We start from the raw sequence: 26,552 nt of genomic DNA on the forward strand, positions 1-26,552 counted from the left end.
AAAAAAAAAAAAAAAAAGAACCAGATAGTAAACGTTTTCAGCTAGTGGGCATGGCTGTGTGCTCATACAACTTTACCTATGGACACAGAAATTTGAGTTCCATGTCACTTTTATGCATTACCCTATCTTTTTACTTTTTCCTATCTATTTAAAAAGGGGAAATCTGTTCTTAGCTCTTAAAAAATAGTCAGGGGGCCAGGATTTGGCCCATGTGCTGCAGCTACATGGCCCCTGGCCCACACCAACCCTTGTTTCTAGCTCGTGATTGAGATGGTAAGGTTCAGACCTCCGCATGGGAGCCAGATAAAACCTAGCCCCTCTGAATCCAGGTTTGGGGTCTTCTTGGGGTTTAGTGGAGGTTGTGAGGTTCCATGAAGTTGACGCCACACCCTGTCATGGGGTCCCCTGGATGTGTTCCCAGCCTAAGCTGAGCCAACCTCCTGCCAAGCGTAAAGAATGTTCTTCACCCCCACTGTGACTGTGAAGTGGAAATTTCTATACTCACAGGGCAGAAAGACCTTGTATTCTGTATTTTGGCCACTATGCCCTCAAGCTGCCCACACCAGGTTCCAGTTCCAGACATCATTTTCTCCCCCAGGCAATGCCCAGATAGCTTCTGGGTCCTTCCTGATTGGCTGTGCTGCCTGACAGTCAAGGTGCCTCAGTATCTGAACCCACCCAGCTGCCTCCTAGGTGAGATGGAGTGGATGGGTGAACAAGTGGTTTAGAGGGCCAAGCAGTCTGTGCCCAGTCCTTGCTGGTCCATCTATTGGTGACCTTGGCATATTCCTTCACTCCTCTGTGCCTCCATTGGCTCAGAGGGTGCCAAAAGGCTTAGCCCAGTGCTTGATACAACTGTGTGAGTGGCCAAGGGAGCCGCCAGGTTACCCAGGGTCTGGAACATCAGGGGAATACCTGCCCAGCTGCGTCTGCCTTACACAGGGGCCTTGGCAATACATTCCAGCCTCTTACCCACCAAACCAGAGCACCTGTGAGCATCTCATTTTGCCCTCATGCCTATCTGGACAGAGGAATTCAGGTCAGCCCCAGAGATCCCTTTTTGGTCTTGTCTGCTGTCCAGAATGGAGCGTTTCACAGTGAAAATAACTTGGACTCTGGAACCTACTGCCACTTCTGAGCTGTGTGACTTGGGCAAGTTACTGGACCTGTCTGAGCCTCAGGTTCACCAAGGATGGGCGTACTCACCCCCCAGGGTGCCCGTGCAGATTGTAGGGGCTTCTCCCTCCACAGCCCCCATATTTACTCTTCTCTTAGACCTGCTCTTCGCTGAACACCCTACCTGTGTGAGGCTGCCCTGCAGCCCCATCCTGACTGGAGGACACGTGAACTGGGAAGTGTAGAGAACTCTTTCCTGAACTTGCTGAAACTGTGCATAGAATGGGTCTGAGGCGGGGTTGCCAAAGGGCTCCTTCCACAACTCTCCAATTTCACAGGGACACCAACGGCCCGTCGCATGGCTATTTGACCACAGTCAGATAAGGCTGTGCTGATGGAGTGAGCCTGTCTCTGCTGCCTGGGCGCTGGGCCTGTCTTTTGGGGCCTGCCCTGTGTCAGGTGAGACCCCACCAGGCTGAAGCAAAGCAGGTCTGTGGTAGGAAAGAAAAACATGCCTCACTCTGGGAGAGAATCTCTCTTCTCTTGCTGTTTTGTTTAGGTGCCTGTGGTATGTCAGGCGCTCTGCTGGGAGGCAGAGAGGAGGAACAATGGCCCTCCTGAGGCAGTGCGGCCCCAGCAGGCCTTCCTCCTGCCAGGCCTGGCTTTGGGCCTCTTGGATCTCCGACTTGGAGAAGTCATGTTTTTTTCCTCTCTGGGTCTGGGGGAGACCTTAGAGGGGTGTTGCAGAGGCTGGACTTCCCTGCCTCCCCAGTCACCACCCTCCCTGCAGTTCTCAATTCCCAGACCCAGGCTTTGGACCCTGGTAGACTTGCTCTTGCCATTTAGTCTAATCTTGCTGTGCTGCTCATAAATCTTTCTTCACACCGTGCCGTGCCGGGGAGTTCACTAATGTGCAGGCAGCCTTTTCTTTCTTTGGGCAGCTTTGCTCTATGCGGTACTGAAATCTGCCCTGTAGAGAGGCAGTTAAAGAAAACTCTCTGTAACAAAGCTGCCAGAAAACTGAACTGGACCCCTTGGGAGGTTCTCAGCCCTCCCTGTTAATCACCTCCCCCACCACTGGAGATGTGTAAAGAGGAAGCTGAGTCCCACTGGGCAAGGATGATAGAAGACTATTGGAGTGTTAGCACAGCAGAAAAGGATGGGGGGGTGTGTCTACGTGTAGACTAGGAAGTTTGCAAGACTTTGGGACAGCCTTTCACATGGTACACGAGGAGGAGGGGTGAAGCCCATGTCTTGGGCCTCATTTCCTCTGCTCTGAGGCCTGCTCCTCCTCCTCCATGGAAGGAGAACATAACTGGGCCTGGTGCCTTCTGCCTGACCCCCCGCCCCTGACACAGCTCTGCCCATGCAGCTGCTTTAGGCCAGCTGTCTTGGCCCCAGCTGCCCATGGTGCTGGCTCCCTTTGCCCCACAGGGCCTGAGAGCTGGTGGTTGTCATTCCTGAGTTGTCTGCCTCAGGGAGGGGGTGAGGGCAGCCAGCCCCCCGCTTCCCTCTTCCTCCCTGAGTCTTCCCCCTCTTGGGATCTTTTGGAGTGGAGGGGACAGCATGCTCAAGCATGATTTGTGTCATCTCAGAAGCACAACTTGTGTCATCTGGGGTGACGGTGAAAACTTGGAAACAACCTATGTGTCCAATCTTACAGTATTGGTTCAATATTCTGTGCTATGGCTATATCTGGGACTTCAACTGGGGTTATTGGAGTTCCTGAGTGGGTTTTGAATCCCACTCTGAATCCTGAATCCCCAGAATGTATTTGCTAAACACAACCCATACATGAATTTTTCTGGGGGAGTCTGTGACCCCCCCCCCAATGTTAATAAGTACTGATTAACAGGATGGAATCCTAGGCAACGTGTAAAATTATGTGGGAGAAGAACATTTTATCAGCATTCAGAGATTGTATATTATAGAATATACAATCCAGAAAGCAGGCCTCAAAACAGTATATACAGGATGGGCCTGATTTTGTTTAAAACCATTTGTTACCCACATACACTGGAAGTGTAACTGTTAAACTGATGGTGATGTTTATCTTCGGGGTGACGTTCAATTCTTCCTGGATCTCTGTTTTTCTGTATTTGTTGATGTTCTACCATCACATTCATCCACTTCGTAGTAGGAAATGGGGCCACTCACCTATTTTCTGAGAAAGCCTCTGTGACCCGAGCCCCCAGCTCCCAGCCCCACAGGGAGTCTGCAGTTCTGTGGGACAAGCACAGGTCTCACCTCTGGGTCTCTATTAGTTGATCCCTAACCTCCGTCTGGGAGACTTTCAGAGCCTGGATGGTGAAGGTGAGAGTTTCCCTATGTAATTTCCCTCCTTGCAGCCATGGCCCAGAATGCTCAGAGGACCACACTTCCTAGCTGTGTGGCTTTTGGCAGGTCATTCTGTAAAGCAGGGACCGTGTTGTACCCACCTTATGGGTATACTGTGAGGGTGACTGGAGATGATCTGGGGCCAGGAGTCCCAGTCACCACCAGCATTGCTTCCCCCCTCACTGACCTGCCTGCCTTCTCTTTCCTCCCCAGGGAGCTCCAGGACCAGCAGGATGGGGTCAGCCTGCATCAAAGTCACCAAATACTTTCTCTTCCTCTTCAACTTGCTCTTCTTTGTAAGTATGGCCAGGGCCACCCGCCCGGCTCCAGCAGACTCTTCTCCCAGCCTGAGCCCCTCTAGGGCCAGGGGGTGGTTGGTGGGGACTAAGGACACACTATCCCATGTGGAGTCATGTGGGGTCAGTGAGGAGATTCCCGGCATTCCAGTTGCCTCTGTGGCAAAGTTCTAGATTCCTCTCTGGAGCCCCTGAAGACTGGGCCAGTCAGTGCTGGAGGTGGGTGTGGCAAGATAGAAGCCCTATCCCCCAAACCCCCATCCCTTTAACTCATTAGCAAGAGTGTTGAGAGACGCCTTTTGTCACGTCTTTAGTCTTATTCTGAGCACCTCCCAGCCCCCATGGACTGACTCCTGTGCTGGAGTTGCCGGTGTAGGAGAGTGTGAATGTGTGAGTGAGTGTGTGAGTGGGCACGGGGGTGACAGTTGCCTGGAGTGGCCTTCCCAGCCCCAGAGTGGTGTTGGGGGCTGTGGCTTCTCTGTGTTGTCTGCTCACCCTACACTGTTAAAACATCAGGTTATACAATACGATGTTTATTATGATCCAATTTTATTTCTAAGAATGTATGTGTATATATATATATATTTTCATAAAAACATGAATATTTTTGAGAGAAGAAAATACTTCTAAATGTTAATGTTGAGATTCCTGGGAATTTTTATTTTATTCTCTGTGCTTCTCTGTACTTTCCAAACTTTCTACAGCAGGTAGGAGTTGCTTGTGTGTCACTGGGGTGGTGGTGGTGGTTGCATTACAAGTTACATAGAGTTATAGAAAAAATTCTGGGAAATAAAAGAATCATTCTGGTGGCGCCCATAGCTCAGTGGGTAGGGCGCCAGCCACATACACTGAGGCTGGCAGGTTCGAACCCAGCCTAGGCCAGCTAAAACAACAATGACAACTGTAAAAAAAAGAAAAGAAAAAGACAAAAAAAGAAAAATTAGCTGGGCATTGTGGTGGGCACCTATAGTCCCAGCTGCTTGGGTGGCTAAGGCAAGAGAATTGCTTAAGCCCAAGAGTTTGAGTTTGCTGTGAGCTATGATGCCATGGCAACAGGGCGACCGCTTGAGACTCTACCCAGGGCAACAGCTTGAGACTCTGTCTCAAAAAAAGAAAAAAAAAAGAATCATTCTAACCTGGCAGGTACAATGTACATTATTTGGGTGATGGTTCCACTAATAGTCTAGATATCACCACTAAAAAATATGTTCATGTTAATAAAACTGTACTTATACCCCTTACTATTTATAATTTTTTTTAAAAGATCACAAAAGAAAAAAAGAATCTTCCTAAATTACCCTCCATAACTTTAACCCAGTGCACAGATACATACACGTGTGCACACACTCACACACACAGCAGCCCTGGTGCTGCCTTCCCTGTTGTTAGTCTCCCCTGGCCCTGGCCCCAGCTCCTTCCTCGAGGACCATTCTGAGGCCCCACAGTGGCTGAGGGCCTCTGCTCATGGCAGCCAGGCTTGGAACCCACCCCAGGCAGGACCCAGGCTTTCCCAGCTTGATGGTTAGGTCCCTCCCAGCTGGCCCAGGACCCTGGGAAGCAGCTGCTCCTGCAGGCAAAGCCAAGCCTTCCCTGGCAGACACTTGGTGTCTGGGCTGAGACCCAGCATAAAGGGCGCACAGGCTGGGACTGGGGGTGGGAGCTGAATACTGCAGCTCTATCCCAAGGGGCTTTTGGGTCTAGAGAGAAGGGTCTAGGTACTGGCTTAGGAGGTAGAGGGGCTCAGGTTTCAGGGGTGTAGAAACTTCCCTCCATACAGTAGTAGGTAGGGGGTGGTAGGGTGGGCACAAAAGACCTAGTAGAGAAAGGGGGTGGGTTTGATGGTTTTGGCCACAGTGTTCCTTCCTGTCCTACTCCCAGGCTGCCCCACCGAACCAGAGACTGGAAAATCTGCTCTCTGGCCAGAGCTTGGAGGCTGGTCTGGGGCCATCCAGGCCTTGGCCTCCTTCCCTGAGCCTCCTGGGGGCTGGCAGGAGGGGGTCAGGTGTTAACTATCTGTATTCCAGGGCCCTTGGGAACCCCTTCAGATATCAGGTGGAAACAGGAGAGCTTTTTGTCACAGGATGGGGAGAGCAAAAGAAAAGGTTTGGACGGGGCAGTGTGTGTTGATTCATTTACTCACCCATCTACAAGCATGTATCCGACACCTCCATGTATTCAGAGATCCACGCAGCAGAGCCCTGGTGGCTACATTACAGGGCTTATGTCCTAGGGGACAGTGGGCTTCAGTCTAAAGCTACTCGTGTGGATTATGAATTGAGTTGTGGGGGAGCTCAGAATGAAGGATGAGCCTAGGAAAGAGGATGATGAGGTCCTGGGGTTTTGAATGTGGCAGGGAGAGAGAATCCCGGGAGCAGGGGCACAAGCCCAATGTGGGGGCAGGGCAGTGTGCCTTTCCAGGCCAGACTGTCCGGCCTTGGGAAGTTCTGGCCTGGGTCATGCACATTGGGAAGGGGTTATCTGATCAGATTTATGGTTTGGAAAGATCACTGTGGCTGTTGTGTGTGCTGGCACCTGCCCATTATGCTCGCGCCTACACGTGTGTGTTCAAGTACATCGTTGCCTGCACGCCTTCCTGGCCCCAGGCCCCAGGCTCCCTGGCAAATTATCCTGTCCACTCTTCTCAGGTCCAAAAAACGCAATGCTGTGGCTGTCTTGGGGGAGGGGCATTCTCAGTGAGTCCTGGCTCCTGGCTGAGCCTCACCCAGATGTTGGGGGGAACCTAGGGGTAGTCAATGTGGGGTGTACTCCAGGCTTGGCTCACAGAGAAGGGGGGCCATTGTGCCTCACCCATTCTGGTAGGCCATGGCCCAGCAACTAGTTCAGCCACACACGATGGTCAGGATGTGGTTATCAGACCCACAGAGGGGACTGCATATACAGCACCAGGGACTTCATTCTCTGGGTCCCTCTTTGCGAGTTGAGGAACTAGCTGGGCTGTCTGAAATTTTGATCTGCTTAAGATTATGTTTGCCCAGAAGGGATTTTTTGCCCTGCCTCCCTACTCCCTTTTGACGGGTACTGTGCTCCCTCCTGGCCCCCTCTGGAAATGAGGACTGGCCCTTGTCCAGCTGTGCTGGGAGGTGGGGAGGGACAGGGCTGCAATGAGTCTCTGGGAACAAAATCCCAAGTCCTGGAAAACCCCCTTTTCTCCCAGCTATGTAGACTCAGATGGGCCCTACCCTCAGGAGGACCCTTCCCCCACCCAGTGTCTTAGCCACCTTCCTGTCCTCAGAGACTGGCTCTTTGGGCTTAGGCCCAGGACAGATCCCAAGTATCCCTGCACTCACCTACTACTATCTGGCTTCCAGTTCCCTAATGGTGGTTTCAGGGCCTCAGTTTCCCCATGTATGAAATGAGGATAGCTGGCAGGGCCCATCTCACTAGGAGAGAGGATACCTCAATGATGAGTCTGGTAGAAGATGGAGGACAAAGGTGAGGAGGAGGCCACCACACCCTCATGGCTATGGTCATCCGCTGCAGTGGTCTCTATGGTGGCTGGGAGGGAGATGCAGCAGGAGAGGTGGTGCCCCACTGAGCCACTGAGGGGCCAGGACAAAAGGAAAAGCAACAGTGCTGACCCTGTGCAAACTTTACTTCAAAGTTTAATCGTTAATTCATCTTGGATCTTCTGCCTTAATTTTTAAAGTATTTCTGCAAAATGTTACTTATCTTGTTTATTGAGTTTTTCGTGTCCTTTTACCTGACTCTGGTCCTGGCTCTGGTCTTTGATAGCAACAGAACAAGGATGCTGTGTACCTTGGGGCCACTGAGGGTTCTCTGGTGGCTGCTGGCCTTGAACCTGGGATTATAGGGTGGTGGCCAAGATGGGAACCTAGGGCTGGTGAAAGACACGAGATCCTGGAGATGTGTTATCTAGCAGGTGGGCCCGATCTAGGCCCCAGGTAACATCCAGCTCTGTGCAGTGACATAGTAGCCCAGCCTCAAAGAGAATCTATGCCTTTGCTCAGGCTAGAGACTTCCCTGACCTTAGCCAGCTTTGTAGAAAGGTGAATCTTGGCTGAGACTCCACCTGGGGAGGTGAGCTCAGGTTGTGGGCCCCACTGAGGGGGGGGGAGAAAGCAGAGAATCCCTGGGCCTGGGATTTGTCACTCTCAGTCACCCCCCCCTTCATTCTTCTTTCTAACCTGTGTCTGTGCAGTTTGGTTCATGAGCTCGTTCCTTCCTTCAGCTGTCTAGCATTATGGGACTTCCAGGGATACAATCCTGCCCTCAGGAGCTCACAGTTGAGCTAGAGAAATGAACACAGCAGAAAGGCTAGTGGGAATGGCTGTTCAGATGGCAGTGGTCGCCACAGAATGGGGGCGAGCCCCTTTATACACTGAGGGGAGTAAGGATATCTCCTGTCACCAAGACCCAAAGTCAAGGTGAGCTTTGATGTTCAAGTCTATGGAGAGTCTTCCCCAGACCACGGCTTCTTAGGGAAACCCCCAGGCTGGAAGAGAGGTGTAGGCACAAGAAAGGTGCCCTAGTAGCAGGCTACACCAGGAAACTGGGGTGGAACCTTGTGTGGTGAGGGGGGAGAGGAGGCAGGAGGGATCCCCAACATGTGGGCCTGCCATCCAGATTGAGGGTTTGGGCCCTAAGGTCATCTTGACATTGCTGGGCTAGAGAAGGAGAGGGTGGCTCCCTCTGTGTCCCCCTAACCCTTCCCTTCTTGGCCTGGGCCACAGGCATAGCTGGGGAGGGGCTCTCAACCCCCCTGCTCCTGGGATCCCCATTAACTGTCCCCTTCTCCTTCCAGATCCTGGGCGCAGTGATCCTAGGCTTTGGGGTGTGGATCCTGGCCGACAGGAGCAGTTTCATCTCCGTCCTGAGTAAGGACCCTCTGCTTCCCCATACTCCGACCCACTATAGAGGGGAGGATCAGGGCTGTGGGCAAAGCCATCTTACCAGTACTTTAGCTTCAATGCCTGTCGTTTTTCCAGCTAACCTCAGGAACTCAGCCAGGTCCTGTTGCTGACCACTGCACCATGGGTCCCCGAGGCAGGGGTTTCCAGAAGAAATTTTTTGTTCTTCCCCAAACAAAGCTGCTGTTGTCTGGAGAACACTGGGGGATGAGGGAGGCTTGTTTCCCTTCCTGGCCCCTTCCCTTGGCCCTGACCTTGGGAAAGCCTCTTAAATTCTGTTTCTTCATTTGCCCATTCAGCCGAATATGGGCATCAGTCACACCCCTTCCCATTTCAGAGAGATGTAGGGGAGAGCCAGAGAAGGTAGATTTTCAGGTTCTGGCCAAAGCACCTGCTGTGAACCAAGCAGTGCTAGGAAGGTCAGGCAGGTGTGCCATGAGCAGGGGACTGGGCACAGCTGCCCTTTATCAGGCTTGTCCTGTTACAAGCATTTGCATGTATCAATGGTCTTAATCCCACAAAAGCCCTGTAACGTAGATAATATTCTATTCCTGCCTTATCAATGGAGACGCAGAGGCTCAGAGAAGTTAAGTCACTTGCTGGATCAAACCCCTAGAGCTTTGGTCCTAAATGAAGTACATGCCAGGGTGAGCCTCATTGTGGAAGCCCCCTCTCTCTCTTTAGAGGCTGGAGGCAAGGAGCCCGAGGCATTTCTAACATGGATCACAGGCCCTCTGCATCTACTTAGCTTCCTCCAGGAAGCCTTCTGGACTTGCTGTGCTGACCCCATGGGAGCTGCCTGGGGTGGGGGAGCCTAGCAGAGGCTCCGAGGAGCACAGCTGTGCCTGCTCGTCACTGAGTGCGGCCTTGGCGCACTTCCCCTCCCAGCAGCTGCCCAAGGCAGCTGCTTTGGACTCTGGCCCATGGCAGCTGCTTGATTTGAATAAAACGGAACCTGGCTAGGATGTGGTGATGGAGGGACCACATCTGTCACCCTCGCCCCTAGGGGCCTGGGCCTCCCCACTGAGTTGGGAAACAAGGATGATCCACCCTCTAGCCACATCCGATGTACCCTGGGCTATCAGTTCCTGCCTCTTCTGGGGTTAGGGTGGGTGGGGGACCCATGCTCCCCATGCCTTTCCAACATGGGACACACCCTCAGCCTTGATTAGGAATAGGCCCCCCCTTCCTGGGCCATCACCCACACCCAGCAGGCACTACGCCCCAGGGCAAAGTCTAGAGGCCCAGCCCATCTACCTGCATTTCTGCCCTCTGTGCTCTGCCCCAGGACTGGGATGGGGGTGTCCTGCTGTAACCCCAGCCGCCTTCCTGTTTAGGTCTGAGAATCTGGCCAGACCTCAAAGGCTTACTTGGTGCAGCAGAGGTGCTTTTTGCAAATACTATGAGCCCCTCTCACTCCAAGGGACCTGACTCCCTTAGTGCAGGTGGGGGCCTGAGTGCTGGTGTTTGTCAAAATTTCCCCAGGTGATTCCCTAGGTGGCAGGGGTTCAGAAGCTCTGATTTGGAACCCAGTTACTATGCACTTGGATAAACTGAGGCTGGAGGTAGTGGAGAATGTGTTGACAAGACACACAGCCAGCAAAGGTCAGAGCCGGGAACCAGGGCCCCTGACCCGTTACGTGCGACACACACTTTCCTTACCTGTGAGTTGCCACTGCGAGTCATGGGGCTGGGCATTACTAGTCTCGATTTTCAGGGGAGCTAAAGCAATTTATCCAGGGGCACACAGCTAGCAGGTAGGGCAGCTGGGATGCAGACCAAGTGGCCTGGTGCCCCAGCCCATGCTTTGACCCCCGTATCAGTGGCTCTGCAGTATGCCACTGGCTAGTACCTTGGTGAAAAGTAAACTCGACCCAGACCACTGGGGTTCAAGTCATGTCTGTGTTGCCCATTACTGTGACTCTGGGGATGTTACTTCACCTCTCTTTGCCTCCTCACTCACAAAATAGCAATAATAATAGAATGTGCCTCATAAGGTTACCGTGGGAAGTTAAATCCTCCATTTCTATCTGGAAGGAGCTTAGGACCGCTCCTAGTAAATAGTGCATAGGCAACTGTTTAAGTTCTAAAATACTATTTTAATCTTTATAACAACTTGAAGAAGCAGGACTTAGTCCCATTTTATAGGAACTAAAAAACAGAAATGGTTTGCCTGGGTGGGAGCATGTTAGCAGCACAGCTGGGGTGGAAACCCACTTCTCTTAGCCCCTAGCCCCTCTCAGTTTGGGCCACTCCCTAGTCCCTGCCAGGCCCAGGAGGATTGAAGGGTTGTTCTGGCGCACAGTGGATGGGCTACCGTGGGACATAGACTTGCCCTCTTCCTAAGGTTGCTCAGATTTGGGGTATGCCTGGGACCCCGGACGTGGACAGAGACTACTATGAGTGAAATGTTCTGAGAAGTGGAGACCTCACAACTCAGCTGGCCTCAGCTATGGGCCCTGAGTTGGGGTCTGGGCCTGGCCTGCTGGGCATCTCGCAGCCTCTTAGCCTCTCTGAGCCTCAGGGTCCCTGCAGACAAAGTGGGATGTGAAAGCAGCCTCAGAGGGCTGCTGCTGAAATTAAGTAGGATGATCTGGATAAAGGGCCTTGTTTGCGGCTGGCACACAGGGGCTTTCTGGGCAGTGCCAGTTTCTTTTTTCTGGGAGTAGTCACTGGGAGGAATTGTTGGAAGCCAAACCCAGGAAGTTTAGGAAAAGTGGAACCGATGGCCTCTCCCTGCCCACACTGAGAGCTGAGAGCCAAGGGACCTGGTGGGAGAAGGCCAGGCTGGGCTGCAGAGGCCCCCACACTCACCCTGTGGGGGCTTGGCCTGGCTTTATGGGAGCTGGGCAGGGATGGTCTAAGAGTGGGGTGGGTGAGCCAGAGCTCTTTCTGAGCTCCAGAACATTTTGTGACCAGGAAGTGGAACTGGATCCTGTAGCCACCCACCCTCTAGCTTTGTATTTATATGTTAAGGGTGCTAATACCCAGTGAGGCCAAGGTAGGGCCCTCCACTTCTCTGAGGTTCCCAGGGGTCATAGCTTTCCAGGACTGTGTTCTCCCTGCGACAAGGGTCTTCCCTGGGGAGCAGGTTAAAAATTAAGATTCTTGGCCTTCTACTGAAAGAGTCTTTGTCCAATTTTGATGGAGGTGGGGATCTATGCTCCTAGGAGCTTTCCCTGACCTGCACTGTTCTCCAGCCTTCTGGAAACAATGCCTGGTCTCCCAGAGCACTGGGGGAAGAGCGTGTCTCATACCTGTGAGCTGGGGACAACATGGGCTTTGCCCTGTGCAGTCAGTTGAGCTTCTCAGGAAATGCTGGTCGTGTGGCCTGACAGGGGTTCTGACCTCCACCCACTGTGAAGAGGATCTTGGCTCTCAGGCCCCTCCCTGAGAGCCCCGAGCATCCTCCTTGCCTACTGCACTGCTCTCTCTCTCACTCCGGGCACATTCTTCCTCGTCTTCTTTCCACTCCTCAAATGCACTGAGCCCACTCCCTCTGTAGCCCTTTGTACCTGCTGTGCCCACCGTGGCGTGCTTCTCCCTGGGTCTCCACTTGTTAACTTCTCCGTTCATGTCTCAGTTCCAGCAGCACCTGCTCAGGCCAGCTTTCCTGACCACCCCCCGACACACACACCCCCCGCCCGTGCCCCGTCCTTCTCTGCACTGTTAGCAGCTTCAGTATCTTCCTGGCCCCTAATACAACTGGAAAGCTTGTATTATGTAGGTATCTTCCCAACCCCATGCCAAATGTCAGACCTTGTCAGCCTCACTTCTGTGTCCCCAGCAAGGGCTGCAGTGCCCAGCACGAGGTGGGCACGCAGTAAGTCTCTGTTGGCTGAGTGAAAGGGTGAGTGTCACAGCATCAGAGGAAAAAGCATAGCATTGGAGGGTTGCATATTTCCAAATCCCAGCTCTGGCCCCTGCCCATGTACCTTTCTGAGCCTCAGTTTCCTCCTCTGGGAAATGGCCATGCTAGTGCCTGCCAGGCAGGGTTATGTCTGTGGTAGGGGTAACATGTGTGAAGACCCTGATCATGGCAAGAGAGGCTGGGGTTTGTGATTATATGGACACAAAAGCAGGAAGAGCAAACATCAGCCTGGAATTGTAACAGGCTGGTTGTCGGTCAGTTCTGCTGATGTTCATTCACTGTAGGCAGCACCTCACTGGGCCAGGTGCTGCTCTGTGAGCTCAGGGCTCAGCAGGAATAAACTGAAGCCCCTGCCCTGGTGCAGCTCGCCTTCCTGGGGTGGGGGCAGACAATGAGCAAGAAAAATCAGTAAAATAGAGTCTTCAGTCCTCCCAAGTGCTAAGGAGAAATAGTAAAGCAGGGATGGAAGGTGGGCTGGATCAGGAAGAGGGCTGCAATTTTCCATCGAGGAGGGGGACACCCAGCTAAGGAGGCTTCCAAAGAGGGATGAGGGGCTAGCATGGAAACATGGCTGACCCCAGCACCCTGGCTCCAAAGAACGGATTGGGGAGCACACCAGATGGTTAGGCCAGGCGTGTGCACCTGCTGGGCCCACTGATTTTGTACCTAATGATTTTGTACTTTTTGAGTGGATGCCCTTCTCCTGCCTCTCCCCTAGAGACCTCTTCCAGCTCCCTCAATGTGGGGGCCTACATCTTCATTGGTGTGGGAGCAGTCACCATGCTCATGGGCTTCCTGGGCTGCATCGGTGCCGTCAATGAGGTCCGCTGCCTGCTGGGGCTGGTGAGTATGACACCCTGCCCACCGCCCCCCCCCCCTCAGCCACTGCCTGCCCGCACCCTTACCCAGCCAAGCAGGCCTGAGCACTGTGCTTGCCCAGACTTTGGGCAAAGAACATGTAGGACGAGTGGGATGGGTGCAGCTGGTGGGGTCATGTCTGACGCTTGGCCTGCTCTGTGTCCGCAGTACTTTGCCTTCCTTCTTCTGATCCTCATTGCCCAGGTGACTGCCGGGATCCTCTTCTACCTCAACATGGGCAAGGTAAGCTCCCTCTTCCTCCCCCCGCCCCTCACTGGACCGGACTGGTCACCTGGGGGACAGACCCTGGGTGTCAGTGCTGGACAAGAAGCCTCTCAGTTGTCATAGACAGACCCAGTGGGTGCCAGAGACAGACTCATTGACTGCTGGTTTTGTGAACCTGAATGTCAGAGGAGGAAGCGACAGGTGCGGGCAGGATCTCTGCCATGCCTGACTCTTGGTTGTTCGACACCCCCACCGCCACTCACACTTTCCAGCTGTGCAGCCTTGGGCAAGTTGCTTGCCTTTGTGCGCCTGTTTCTCCATCTGTAAAACTGGATAACAGTACCACTTCACCCTTGGGTGGTTGCAAGGACTCTTCAAGAGTCTGACTTAGTAAAACACTTAGCACAGTGTGGAGCACCATAAGCACTCGATAAATGTTTGTCATTCTTCTTATTAAGATACTTTAGCAAATATTAAGTCCTCCAGAGATGAGGCCCATGAGGAGAATATTGATAAAAATCATCAGTTCTGTGTCAGAGGGAGGTGTTCAGCTTTCAGAAATAGAAAATCAGGCTTACTGTGGCTTTAACTCTAGAGGCATCTGTTGTTGACTTGGTCAGAGTGTAGTTTGGAAGCTCAGAGACCTGGTTCTGGCCTCTGTCCAGCATCCTCACAGTGATGGCTTTTCTGCATTATGCACCCTTGCCTCATGGTTACAAAATGGCTGCCATAGCACCAGGGACAACATCTATACTCTGTGGTCAGAAGGAAAGTGGGCAGTGCCAGCCATAACCATCTTTTTAAATCAGAAAAGCAAGCCCTCCAACAGCCCTGCCCAGGCTGGGTTACAGAGGCACCCCTGTCTGCAAGGGAGGCTGAGAAGGTGAGCATCCAGCTCTCAGATTCTGAAGACAGAGACACAAGAGAGGAAGGAGTTGGAACTGGCTGTTGGGTAAGACAGTCAATTGTGACCATCACAGTTATCACATATGGAGCACCTACTCTGTGTACATGGTATCTCCTAGAAGCTGTATATACATTATTTTGTGCTCACAGTGGCTCAGCAGGTTAAGTTTTATGTTGACAGATGGAGAAGCAGATGCCCAGAGGTGACTCACAGAACAACATCAGTAATAGTGACTGTGAGCCCTACTATTGCTACACGTGATTTGACGGGCATCATATACCAAGTACAACATTGGCTGCTTATTTTCATGCTCTCACTGACCCTTACTAGGCTCTCTTGAGGTCATGTGAGGATCCCCATCCTGCAGACAAAGGGCTAAGGCTCTCTGGCTCCAAAGCTGGCATTTACCTTTCCCCAGAACCTGCTGCACATGGGCCATGTCCCAACTGAGCCCTGGGGCCCAGTTTCCCTCCATTGCTACCAGCCCATTTCCAGCAGTGGAGGGGCCAGAGCTAGCGGCCAGATGGACTCCTGAATTTTACCACTGGAAGGTCAAGTTGCCTCAGATCCCTCTTAAAAGGAGGTTGAGAAAACATTATATTAACATCAAAAATTGGCGCTTAATAGAACTTAGAGCAAGCCTCACTCTAAGTGCTCTGAACGTATATTTAATTATATGAAGGGTCCTGTGAGATTGTGGGTATTGATACCCCCATTTTGAGATGTGGAAGCTGAGGTTTAGGGAGATCAAGCAGCTTGCCCAAGCTCCTGCAGGCATAAGGGGCAGAGCCTCGGCAGCCTGGCTTCTAAATTTTCATTGTGGTAGTGCAACCTGAATCTGTTCTACCTTTTTATAATTTGCACCCAACTTATTTCCTAGGAGAATTGGAACTGGTTCCCATCATAGGCACAGGGTAACTAAAATCAAAATGAGATAGCAAGAGAGAGCACAGAACATACACTGAGGGAGGAAGACCATTGTTCCTGAAAACAGAGGCTAAGATACTCTTGGCAGCCTAGATTTAACTAGATTTAACTTGAGTACTGAGCTTTCTGGCAGTCAAGGCAAAAGGGGAAATAGTGGATTCAGTAGGTGAAAGGAAGCTCATTTGGCTATGAAACAGGAAGTCAGTTATTAGGGGAGGGAAATTTCTTTCCTAGCAAAAAGATTGTAGGATCAGATCTTATTTCTGCCCCAGGGTACCTGGGGCTGGATCAGGGTAGATTAGAACCAGATCCCAGTAAGCTGGTTCCTATGACTCAGAAGCTGGTTGCCTCTGTCAGGGTCTCAGGCAGTCTACCTTCTCACCTCCTGAGAGCTACCATCCCACGGTAATAAAAATGACACCCACTGGGTAGGCACCAACCATGTGCCAGGAACTGAGCTAGAGATGTGGGCTGAAGCACACATTTCAATTTTATAAGCATTTTCCATTTTAAGAAACTGAGGGCCAGAAAAGCAGAGTGACTTTTGGCTGTGGTCATATACAGTTCTGATGCATCAGAATGAGGTGTCCTTCTGGATCCTTCTGACCCATAGCCAGTGCCTCCCTCCACACCACGCTGCTCCAAGGGGCTGGTAGAGTCTCTGCCTAGCTGACAATGACAAACAAGCTAAGCCTCAGAGTGTCCCACCAGCCCCAGGACAGGACTTACATGGAGAATAGGGCCTTCTGACTCCAGTCCAGACTCTGCATGTCGTACCTTCCCATCCCCTCCCCTATCTTTCCCATCTTCCACCAGGCTCTACACCTCACCCCCCCCTCCTCATTCCAGACTGCCTGGAAATTTCCTGGGGAAGTTCTGGTGCCACTATATTGCCTGAGTTGGAATGAATGATTTATTTTTTTCTTTCCCAGCACATTGTAAATTTCAGCGAAGACTAAACATACCCTTAATGGTGTTTATTCCTGCAAATGGGCCCAGCTGGGGAGGTGGGACTTGTTTGAGTCTCCAGGATAAAGGCCTTTTGAAAGGAGATGGGCCACTGGGCTGCCCCTATGGTGTTCTCCAGGGCTTTCCTTCCTGCCCCTACTCCTGCAGCCACTGTCCCCAGGGCAGCGATGAGGAGGCTGGAGGTCCTGGGCAAGGCACATGGCCTCTCCAGCCTTGGGCTCCGCTTTAAATTGAGAATAATAAACCTGCCTAACCACTGCCCCTGCCTCTGCCCCTGCCTAACTTTGAAGGAGGAACGGATTTTGACACTTAAGGTATAGAGAGGTGGCCTACGGCCTTCACTCCAGAACCACTTTTTCTGAGATCTTTTTTTTTTTGAGACAGAGCCTCAAGCCGTCCCCCTGGGTAGAGTGCCGTGGCATAGCTCACAGCAACCTCCAACTCCTGGGCTCAAGTGAGTCTCCTGCCTCTGCCTCCCAAGTAGCTGGGACCACAGGCGCCCACCACAATGCCTGGCTATTTTTTTTTGGTTGCAGCCATCATTGTTGTTTGGCGGGCCCGGGTGGCATTTGAACCCGCCACCTTAGGTGTATGTGGCTAGTGCCTTAGCCACTTGAGCCACAGGCACCGAGCCTTTTTCTGAGATCTTGAGCAAGTTACGAAGCCTCCCCATGCCTCGGTTTCCTCATTTGGTAGTAATGCTACAGGCCCACTGCTCCTTATCTGTAATTCTGAAATCCAGAAAAATGCTCTGAAAACCAAAAGTCGTGCTAGAAACTCATTTGCTGATAAAACAGAATCTGAGTGGAAGGAGCTGTTTCTAGTCTTTGCTGCCTTTTCCCACTCAGATGCCCCTCAGGAAGTATGAATCTGAGTGATGGCAGGATGCTTTCTAAACCCTGAATACTTCTCAGTGCTGGGGCCCCCAGGGGCTGCCCCGTAGCCCTGTGGCAAAGATGGAGAGTGCTAGCATATGGGAAGGGCATACTGTGCCCCTGGACCAAGCAGATGTTGCTGGCAGCATTTTAAGTGTTTATTAGTCCTGCCACCGTTATTAACCTCGTTAGTGCCTGGTAACAGCTCAGTACACGACAGCTGTTCCTGTTGTCAGCCCTTCGTACCAGCAAGGGCTGCGGGGACCTGGATTTGGGTGCCAAGTTAGGAGCCTCATATGATTGTTTATCCAGACTCTGTTTAGTGAGCAGAGCCCATCCCTGAGCCAGTCATCATGCCCAGGGTGTGGACAGTCCATGGTAGCAGGGCCTCCCCCAGCTATGGATTGATTGAGGAGTGGTTATCCCCAAGGAACAGGACTGCTATTTTAGGAGAAAGAGAACGGGCACAGGGCCGGCGGAAACAGCCGAGCAGCCCCCACAGGGCTGTAGTGAAATCATGACGTCTGCTCATGCCACTCTGCTCTTTTGCCTCGGTAGCTACCTGGTGGCCAGGGTGACCTCTCTGGGCTATCAGACTCCTGGGCATTCAGGTCCCAGAGTATCAGCTCTGAGCTGAAGCAGTCCCTGTGGTCCAGCTGTGTCCCTCAGCCACATTCTGCACTGGAGGATGATGTGGTGTTTCCATGGAAACCACCCCGACTCGGTGGAAACCACCCGGCTTCCGTTACCTTCTCATTTTAGGGGACGGAAACAGGGAAGTCCAGGCCGTTGTGGCAACTGCACAGGGTATAAATAGAGTCCGAGGGCGGTCTGTTGAGAGGGAGCTTGGTAGGTGGGGAAGGATGTGGGAGAGGTGGCTTTCTGCACAGATGCTTCTGGGGACCCCCATCCCTCATGCCACAGGGTTTGTCCACCTACTGGGGGCCGGGGTGGAGCTGAGGGGTCAGACAGAAAGACCTAACATCTGCAGGCAGACAGCCCGCTGTGTGACTTGGACAAGTCATTTAGCTTTTCTGAGCCTCCGTTAAAACTGCTCTGATCTACTTCAGGTATGGCAGTGTGGTTTCAGTGCTGATAAGCTTAGTGGGTAAAAACTTGGATCAAGCCTGGATCCAAACCTCAGTTCTTCCATGTGTTGGCTATATAACCCTGGCAAGTTAATTACCCTGTCTGGGCTTGTTTTCTGAGTCTCTGTAATGAGGGAATAGGGTCAATACCTAGGCCCTAGATCTGCTGTGAGCAGTAAAATTGACATGGTACATTAAAAGCGCTCACCACAGCGCCTGGTGCATAGTAAGCATTTGATGAAAGTGAAGCCACTATTAAGTATTGTGATTAATTACTGACAGGAAAGCTTTGTAAATTGTAGAACTCTGTTCAAGGTGGGGTATTTTTGTTTTTTAAAGTGTGATGCTAAGAACTTCACCACGTGGCAGGAGTGTGGAGAGCAGCCCTAGGGGGCTGGTTTCCCAGTGTTTGTTGAGGGTGTGTGCAGGGAGCCAGGACCATGGGTCCAGGCCCATGGGATGTACTGAGTCTTCTGAGAACAGCCTATGAGGGCCGCCCCACTCACAGTGTTCCCTTAGAGCCAGGCCCTGAGATCCCTGCCTGGAACACCTGTCCCTCTGCTCTCACTTCCTCTTTCTCAGGAACCAAGGGGGACAGGTATGTGGCCTTCACCTTGACCTCCCTGCCCCCTGGCGTTGCTTACCCTGAGGCTCACTACAGCAACAACAGGTGACCCCAACTGGCCATATCTGTGCTGTGTGCCCAGGAAGGCCTCAGGGCAAGGTCCCCAGAGAGGCCAAGTGAGGCCAGGCTGGGCTGGCTCTCAGAGGTCCCCACTCCCACCTGGAGCCAGGTGTCCTGGCTGAGGGAGCCCCCCTCCTCAGCCTGCGAGGCTGGTCTCAGGTTTGTCTCCCTGAGCACAGCTGATGTGTTCCTGAGTCTCTGCTGTAGCGGGATCCTCTTCAGGTCCCAGGAGCCAAATCCTTGTGTTCCCTGAAGCCCTCACAGGTCTTCTTTGCCCATCAGCATTCTCTCTATGGGGCCAGTGAAAAGCAGGGCCTTGCTCTACCACCACAAGGGACCCTGAATTCCTGATCAGAGTAGGGGGCCAGCACAGTGAAGGTGTAGATTCTATGGAGCCCAGGACATGTGGCGAGGTCACAGAGAGGCAGCAGACCTAGACCTCACACTCCAACTGGTGCTGCTGGCTGAGGGGTGTGGGTAGGGGGAAGGAGGCCCATTTGACCAGCTAAGGCTCCAGGCCCGCCTATCTTGGGGCCCCCTCCAGGTGTCTGTCTGCCATGCAGTCTTGGGAACCTGATCTGAGAGGCTACACCCCAATCCATGCCAAAAGGAAGGTGGCCGAGCTCTCCCTCTCTGTCCCTCCTTCCCTGTCAGATGGGTTAGAATGGCCCTGCTCTCTGTGAGGCATGAAGCTTAACCTGAAGGGTGCATGAGTACGGCTTTAGTGTGACACACACATTTGTTATTCTGTGCTCTGCACACCGGCTCTGTGCTGGGCTTCCCACTAGCCACTGGGACTCTGGTGTATTTGTCTCTGTCTGTAGCAAACAAGCCAGATTCGGTCCCTTCCCCCACGGAGCTGACACGCTAGTGAGCATGAACACCAATGAGCTTGAACATCAGTGCTTTGAAGAAAAACTCATGGCATGCTCACCCTTGCTGGATGAGGGGTGGTCTAAGGTTGGTGGGGAAGGGGATGGAGAGGGCTGATATTTTATAGAATGGTCCTGGAAGGCATTTCTGACATCTGAGCAGAACTTTGTAAGAAGCAGAGGAGTAAGACATACTAATATCTTTGGGAAGAGCAGAGGGAACAGCAAGTGCAAAGGCCCTGAGGCAGGAGCATGCCTGGCATGGAGACAACAAGGATACCTGTGCAACTGAAGCACAGGGGATAAGAACAGAGGAAATGGGGCCTTGGAAGAGCAGGGACAAAAGGTGTAGGGCCTTGTGGGCCATTGAGAAGATGTAGGGGTTTTTCCTGAGAGTGGGGAGGGCCAGGAGAAAGTTTTCAGCAGTGACGTGGGAAAACATGGGTGTTTATGGGGCCAGGCAGCTGCAGAATGCAGAATAGACTGAGGGCACGGTGGTTGGCACTGACTGCATTGAGCACCCAGGGAGCTCCAGGAAAGAGGGTGGAGCTGTAGGTGTGTCCCAAAGCATGTTGGGAAGGACCAAGGAAGGCCATCTGAGTGGGTGACCAGAAGTGGAGCACGCGTTTCAGGAAGTCTGACCCTGATCCTTGCCTCCCCACAGCTGAAGCAGGAGATGGGCAGCATCGTGGCCAACCTTATTCGGAACTATAACAGCAGCCACGAGGACAGCCTGCAGGAGGCCTGGGACTACGTGCAGGCCCAGGTGAGGCCTGGGGCAGCGTTGGGGTTCTGGCTGCATGTCCCATGTGTCTGGGACTGGTGTCCATGGTGCCTAGGTGTGCCTAGTGGAGAGGGTCTGTTTCTGTTGGGGGCGGGGGAGGCCTGAGAAGCCCCCTCTCCCAGCGCCCCCAGCCAGCACCACAGACCCCTGCTCAGGGGGCCCAGAGACTCAGAATTAGCTCCACAGCTCATGGTGTTCCCCTCTGTGGCCTGGGGTAGGGGGCGTGGGGGCAGCTGTTGACCCTCTCATTCATCTCGAGCCAGTCCCATGGGTGTCAAGAGCTCTACCCCAGGCTCAGAAACTGGGTGCCAAGGCTGCTGTGCGAAGAGAAGTCTGAGTAGAGGCTGCCCTTGGGGGAGGGTGGCTGGGGAGGCACCAAGGGAAACTGGGATGAGGGGAATGTTCTACCCCAGTTGACCTGGATGGTGATTACACTAGTGTGTGCACATATGTAAAAATTCACCAAGCTGAATTTGTGCACATTAGTGTATAGGTGTTATACCTTGATTAATGTGAGAGACGGATGAATGGATGGATGGATTGACCGGGTTCCCAGCCTAGGATGAACCCCCACACAAATGGACTTCAGTGATCAGGTCCTAGCTCTATTTTCTTGTGGCCCAGATGTTGTATATGCCTATGGCTAGGGCCCATCCTCTCTGGGCTAGAGTCTCCTCCTCTCTCCTGTGAGGTCACTAGAAACAGTAGCCACTTAGGGCCTGCTAGCACCTGGGGGGAGGGTGAGAGGAACAGGATTAGGGCAGTAGGAAGAAGCCCAACTCCACAACACCAGGAAACTCTGGACATTGGAGATAGGACGCTCTGTCCAGGTGACAGGAACGTGGCCATTTTCCAAGCTGGTAAAGGGCAGGGTGATGTTTTTTGGCCCTGACAGAGGAGATCAGAGATATAGGGCCTATGGCAGAGAGACGTTTCTGTCACATTTGTAGTTTGACTCAAAACTGATGAGACTTTGCTGAGATTGGAGGCATCTGGACAACCCAGGCCAACCAGTGCCACCGTTGAGGGAGATACAGGCTGGAGCTAGTGTGTGCTGCTGGGGACATAGTGCAGCAGGGATCAGGGCAAGGTGCTCCTGGAAGGAGGAGCTCTCCAGCCTGTGTCCCCATGTTGTGCACGGTGAGTAAAACATCACCACCAATGTGACACATAGTAGGCACTGCCCAAGCACCAGCCTGACTTTAAACCTCATAGTTTTAACTGTTTGCTCTCCTATGCTGTTGGGGACACAGTGCAGCAGGGATCAGGGCAAAGTGCTCCTGGAAGGAGGCCACTGCCCAGTGCCATAGAAGGGCCAAGAAGAGCTGCCTCCTTCTGCTCAGGTGTGGTGATGCCCCCAGCCCTGAAGATCCCTGTGTCCCTCAGAGGTGCCAGCTTTTCCTGCCAGAGAGGAGGCAGGCAGGCTGCTAGAAATAAAGCCTGGATCAGAAACTGCCTGGAGCCAGGTTGCTCCTGAGCCCTAACTGGGCCTGGCGCGCCCCCTGCTGGCCAAAGGCTTCTGGCCTGGAACTTAACACCCTGAGGTGGGAAGGAAGCTGTTCCCCCAGCTGACCCCTGCTGGGTACCATTGCTGTCCCATTTAATCCTCCCAGGGACCCTGGCACAGTATCTATTAGTGCAGGTAGATTAGTACAGAGCCCAGAAATGCTTTCCTTCATCTGGAACTAGAGCATTTTCTCCTTTAAAATAGCAGAATAAACATGTCTCCTTTTTTCAGAACCAAATCTTAACTCCTGCTCATGTCACAGTTGAAAGTAGAACTGACTTTACTGAGCTCTTACTGTGCTCTCCCATACTGTGCTGGACACTCTGCCTGCTCATCCATTCAGTCTGTCCAGCATCCCTGCGAGTTAGGAAATTTTGTTGTCCCCATTTTGCAGATGAATAAACTGAGGTCAGTCCCTTGTCCAATGTTGCTCAGCTGGAAGGTGGCAGAGCTTGGATTTGAACCCAGCAGCCTGACTTTAACCCCCACAGTTTTAACTGTATGCTGTTTGCTCTCCTGTGTCCAGTGTGCCTGTGCCCTTTCTTTTTTTTTTCAGACAGAGTCTCACTTTGTCGCCCTTCGTAGAGTGCTGTGACATCATAGCTCACAGCAACCTCAAATTCTTGGTCTCAAATGATTCTCTTGCCTCAGCCTCCCAAGTAGCTGGGACTAAAGGCACCCGCCACAACACCTGGCTATTTTTAGAGACGAGGTCTTGTTCTGTCACAGGCTGGTCGAACCTGTGAACTCAGGCAATCCACCCACTTTGGCCTCCCAGAGTGCTAGGATTACAGGCATGAACCACTGTTCTCAGCCTTAACACCCGTGCCCTTTCAACTTGAACTCCCCTCCTACTCCATTTTGTATTTTGTTGGTCCTGATATTTGCTTCTACTATATTTGTCATTTATGGTATGTTTCCTGAGAGCCACTTTAAAATCCCTTGTGGCTCATAGAAGCCAAAATAAAACCCAAATGCTAACCCTGGTGGGTTTGGCTGGAGCCAGAGGGCCTGGGAGTAGCAGATCTGAGGAGTGCTACAGAAGCCCGGCCTCTGCCAGGAGGGTGGCCTGCCCAAGGCAGGTAGTGGGCACAAGCAGCCTGTCCTCTCCCAGGTGAAGTGCTGTGGCTGGATCGACTTCTACAACTGGACAGACAATGCAGAGCTCATGAATCACACTGAGGTCACCTACCCCTGCTCCTGCGAAGACAAGAAGGACAATGACAGCGTCTTCCTAAGGAAGGGCTTCTGCAAGGCTCCCGGCAACGAGACCCAGAGCGGCAACATCCCTGAGGACTGGCCTGTGTACCAGGAGGTGAGTGGATGGCTGTGGGCCGGGACCGAGCCACTGCTCAGTCCCTCCTTCCTTCTTCAGCTGTACCTCTGCCTACATATTTGTTAACATACTCATTCAAGGAACATGCAGAGCCCTCACTGCAAGCCCTCTGGGCTGGGGGCCCCTCTGGGTGGTTCTGGGTGAAGGGGCCCCGGCGTGGGGTGACATGGCTGTATGCTCCCCCTGCAGGGCTGCATGAAGAAGGTGCAAGCGTGGCTGCAGGAGAACCTGAGCATGATCCTCGGCGTGTGCGGGGGCATCACCATCATCGAGGTCTGAGTCCCCTCCCCCCATGCCCCTCCTCGTGCTCTGCCTTCCTGGATCGTCTCTGCTCTGCTGATCTCCTCGGGGAGGGTGAGGCCCCAGGGGCAAGCAGCCCTCAGCGCTGCCCTGCTCTGTGACCTGAGACAAGACTGCTCCTCTCTGGGCCTCCCTCTGATGTCTGCATGACAGGGTGGCTGTGGGGCCTCCACTGACTCTCTGTCTCTCCCTCCACAGGTCCTGGGGATGCTCCTGTCCATCTGCTTGTGCCGGCACGTCCATTCTGAAGACTACAGCAAGGTCCCCAAGTACTGAAGCAGCTGCTGTCCCCACCTCTTCCCCCATCCCCTGGCATCAGGGTTCCCAGGGGTCTCCCTGGCCCCTCCTCCAGGCCCACCTCCCACCTCACTGCCAAGGGCCCTTGTGCTGATGGGAAGTGGGAGCATTCTGGGCCTGGCCTTTGTCCCTGCCTTTCTGCTGCCAGCCTTGAGTGAGGGCTGCTGTGTGGCCCCTCCACTCACTGCCTCCCAGGGTTCTCTTAGCATCTCAGAGAAACACCCCTGTGGCATGGGCTGGGCTGTACCTGCCATTGAGGCTGTGTGTATTGTATAGGGGAGCATGTACTAAAAATTGGGGGAGGTATCAGGGGACTACCCACTGGGTGGGTCAACTTTTTTCTTGCTGTGACACTTATGTCTTTTTTTTTCACATTTTTATTGAAGGTAGGATTTACCTGACATTAGGGGCAGCAGCCATTCCCCAGGCCTGGTGCAGCCCCATCTGGACAGCTCAGATCACCCTGGGCCACGCCATGGGGGCAGCACCTAAGTGAGCTAAGCCGAAGAGGGTCTAGGTGATGGCATCTTGCCTGGCCCTGGGGGCCTGGCAGAGAGCTGGCCCTGCATTTTCCAGGATCCTGAGCTCTCCAAGGAAGGAGGAAAGGAGGAGGAGAGTGCCTTCTCCTGGGAGAAGCTGGGCTGGCCTATCTCAGCAAACTGTCCTCTGGCCCCTGGGGAGTGGGTGGCTGAGGCTGTGCCTTATGGGAAAGTGGGGAGGGGGCTCTGTGTGCATAATTGTGTAAAAAATGTTCAGGATTCTACAACTGACTATTAAAGAGGCTTTGTAACAATCCAGCCTAAAATGATGGGTATGCCATTTCCTGGGCCGGGGGAGGACCAAGCAGAGGATGGTGTGAGCAGAGTGGCCAAGTCTGCTAGAGACAGTGGTGGGCACCTTGCTTCTGTCCCCCAGAGCATCTGGGCGCCTTCTTCAGCCTAGTGCATGAGGAACGTGATGTGCCAGGCTCTGCGCCCTGCCTGGCTGCTGGGGTGCCTGGGGTTTGATTTTGGTGTTAACACAGGTGTAGATCATACCTCTCCGTTCCTGCTTCTGAGACTAGGGGACAGGTGCCTGCAGAAAGTGCTCAAAAGTGGGATGGGGGAGGAGAGTGAAACCACAGGATAATTTTCTCTCTTGCCCTTCTTTCTAGAACATCTGTTTTTGCAAGGATTTGTGAAAGGAAACATTTTCCTACTAGAGAAATGTGATAGAATAATGTGTAGAATTCAGGGGACTTGTTAAGATGAAATACGAGGAAACTCTTCCTTGTGCATGGCTCCTACAGCTGAGCCCCAGCACACCCTGCTCCTGTGTCATGAATCCCAGAGGGCACATGCACTGCTGTCTCCCCTTACTTCTCCAGGTCCCTGGCAGAAGAGAGAATGTGGGGGCAGACACTTGCCTGCCAGTAGGAGGGCAAATCAGACCCTGGACAGTGGTGTTTCCAAAGAACCCACCAGGTGGCGTTGCTGCCCCAGCCTGGGAGCCCCGCAGAACCCAAACACCAGCCCCAGCCCTGCAGATCTTGCACTCCAGCAGAGCTCTCAGGAAAAGGCAGATTCCAGAGCTCAGGGATTCTGAAGCTGCAAAACTTGAATGAGGGCAAGGAATCTACATTTTTCACAGTCCTCTGAGATGATTCCTGAATCATGTTGCTTTAAGGTTCTCAAGCCCTGGTGAGAAGTAGCCACAGCTAGCCTCTCAAAGAGAGAGAGGATGGGAGGACCCAGGCCAGAAAGCCTTGACTTTAGCAAGGAGGAGGCACACGTTAGGGACAGTCCAACTATTTTTTAAAATTTATTTTTATTATTGTTATTTGTTGAGACAGAGTCTCCGTTTGTCGCCCTGGGTAGAGTGCCCTAGCATCTTAGCTCACAGCAACCTCAAACTCTTGGGCTCAAGCAATCCCCTTGCTTCAGACTCCTAAGTAGCTGGGGCTACAGGTGCCTTCCACAACGCCTGGCTAGTTTTTCTAATTTTAATAGAGACTGGATCTCACTCTTGCTCAGGCTGGTCTCAAACTTCTGAGCTCAAGCAATCCAATAGCCTTCGCTTCCCAAAGTGCAAGGATTAAAATCATGAGCTACCACGCCCAGCTCAGCCCAACTCTTGATCTGAACCTAATTAATTCCTTGCAAGAGACTTTCTGTGGTTGAGATCAAGGACACACCCACTTTCAGGCCTTCGGGAGGTGCCAGGCCCAGCACACAGGGCTGATGTAGGCTTAGGGTCTCATGGGCTGTTCTCTGCCACAACCAGAGACTCTGTCTGCAGCTGCTTCTCATGCCTGAGGACTGGGGGCCCCTAGTGAAGCCAGGCCAGCTCACTGTATATACACATAACTTGCCTTATTTCACAAGGGAAGTACATGTAATATAAAACATAACAGGGAAAATGTAAATTTATGAGA

The 26,552-nt window shown here is 52.7% G+C and overlaps 1 protein-coding gene across 5 annotated transcripts in view; it reads left to right on the forward strand.

Annotated features, from left to right (window-relative positions):
* The window catches only part of CD82 (CD82 molecule), a 48,024-nt gene extending 23,088 nt beyond the window's left edge, over positions 1-24,936 (forward strand). For all 5 annotated transcript variants that reach the window (XM_023509428.1, XM_023509427.1, XM_012803875.2 and 2 more), the window contains exons 2-9: positions 3,667-3,749; positions 8,533-8,605; positions 13,228-13,352; positions 13,536-13,610; positions 20,580-20,681; positions 23,321-23,521; positions 23,732-23,815; positions 24,041-24,936. In XM_023509428.1, coding sequence (XP_023365196.1) covers positions 3,687-3,749; positions 8,533-8,605; positions 13,228-13,352; positions 13,536-13,610; positions 20,580-20,681; positions 23,321-23,521; positions 23,732-23,815; positions 24,041-24,118 — 801 coding nt within the window. In that variant the 5' untranslated portion in view covers positions 3,667-3,686 and the 3' untranslated portion in view covers positions 24,119-24,936. The remainder of the gene's footprint in view (positions 1-3,666; positions 3,750-8,532; positions 8,606-13,227; positions 13,353-13,535; positions 13,611-20,579; positions 20,682-23,320; positions 23,522-23,731; positions 23,816-24,040) is intronic.
* Positions 24,937-26,552: the final 1,616 nt, after the last annotated feature.

This window comes from Otolemur garnettii, unplaced genomic scaffold (assembly GCF_000181295.1).
Source record: "Otolemur garnettii isolate 467f Iridium unplaced genomic scaffold, OtoGar3 scaffold00001, whole genome shotgun sequence".
Classification (NCBI taxonomy): domain Eukaryota; kingdom Metazoa; phylum Chordata; class Mammalia; order Primates; family Galagidae; genus Otolemur; species Otolemur garnettii.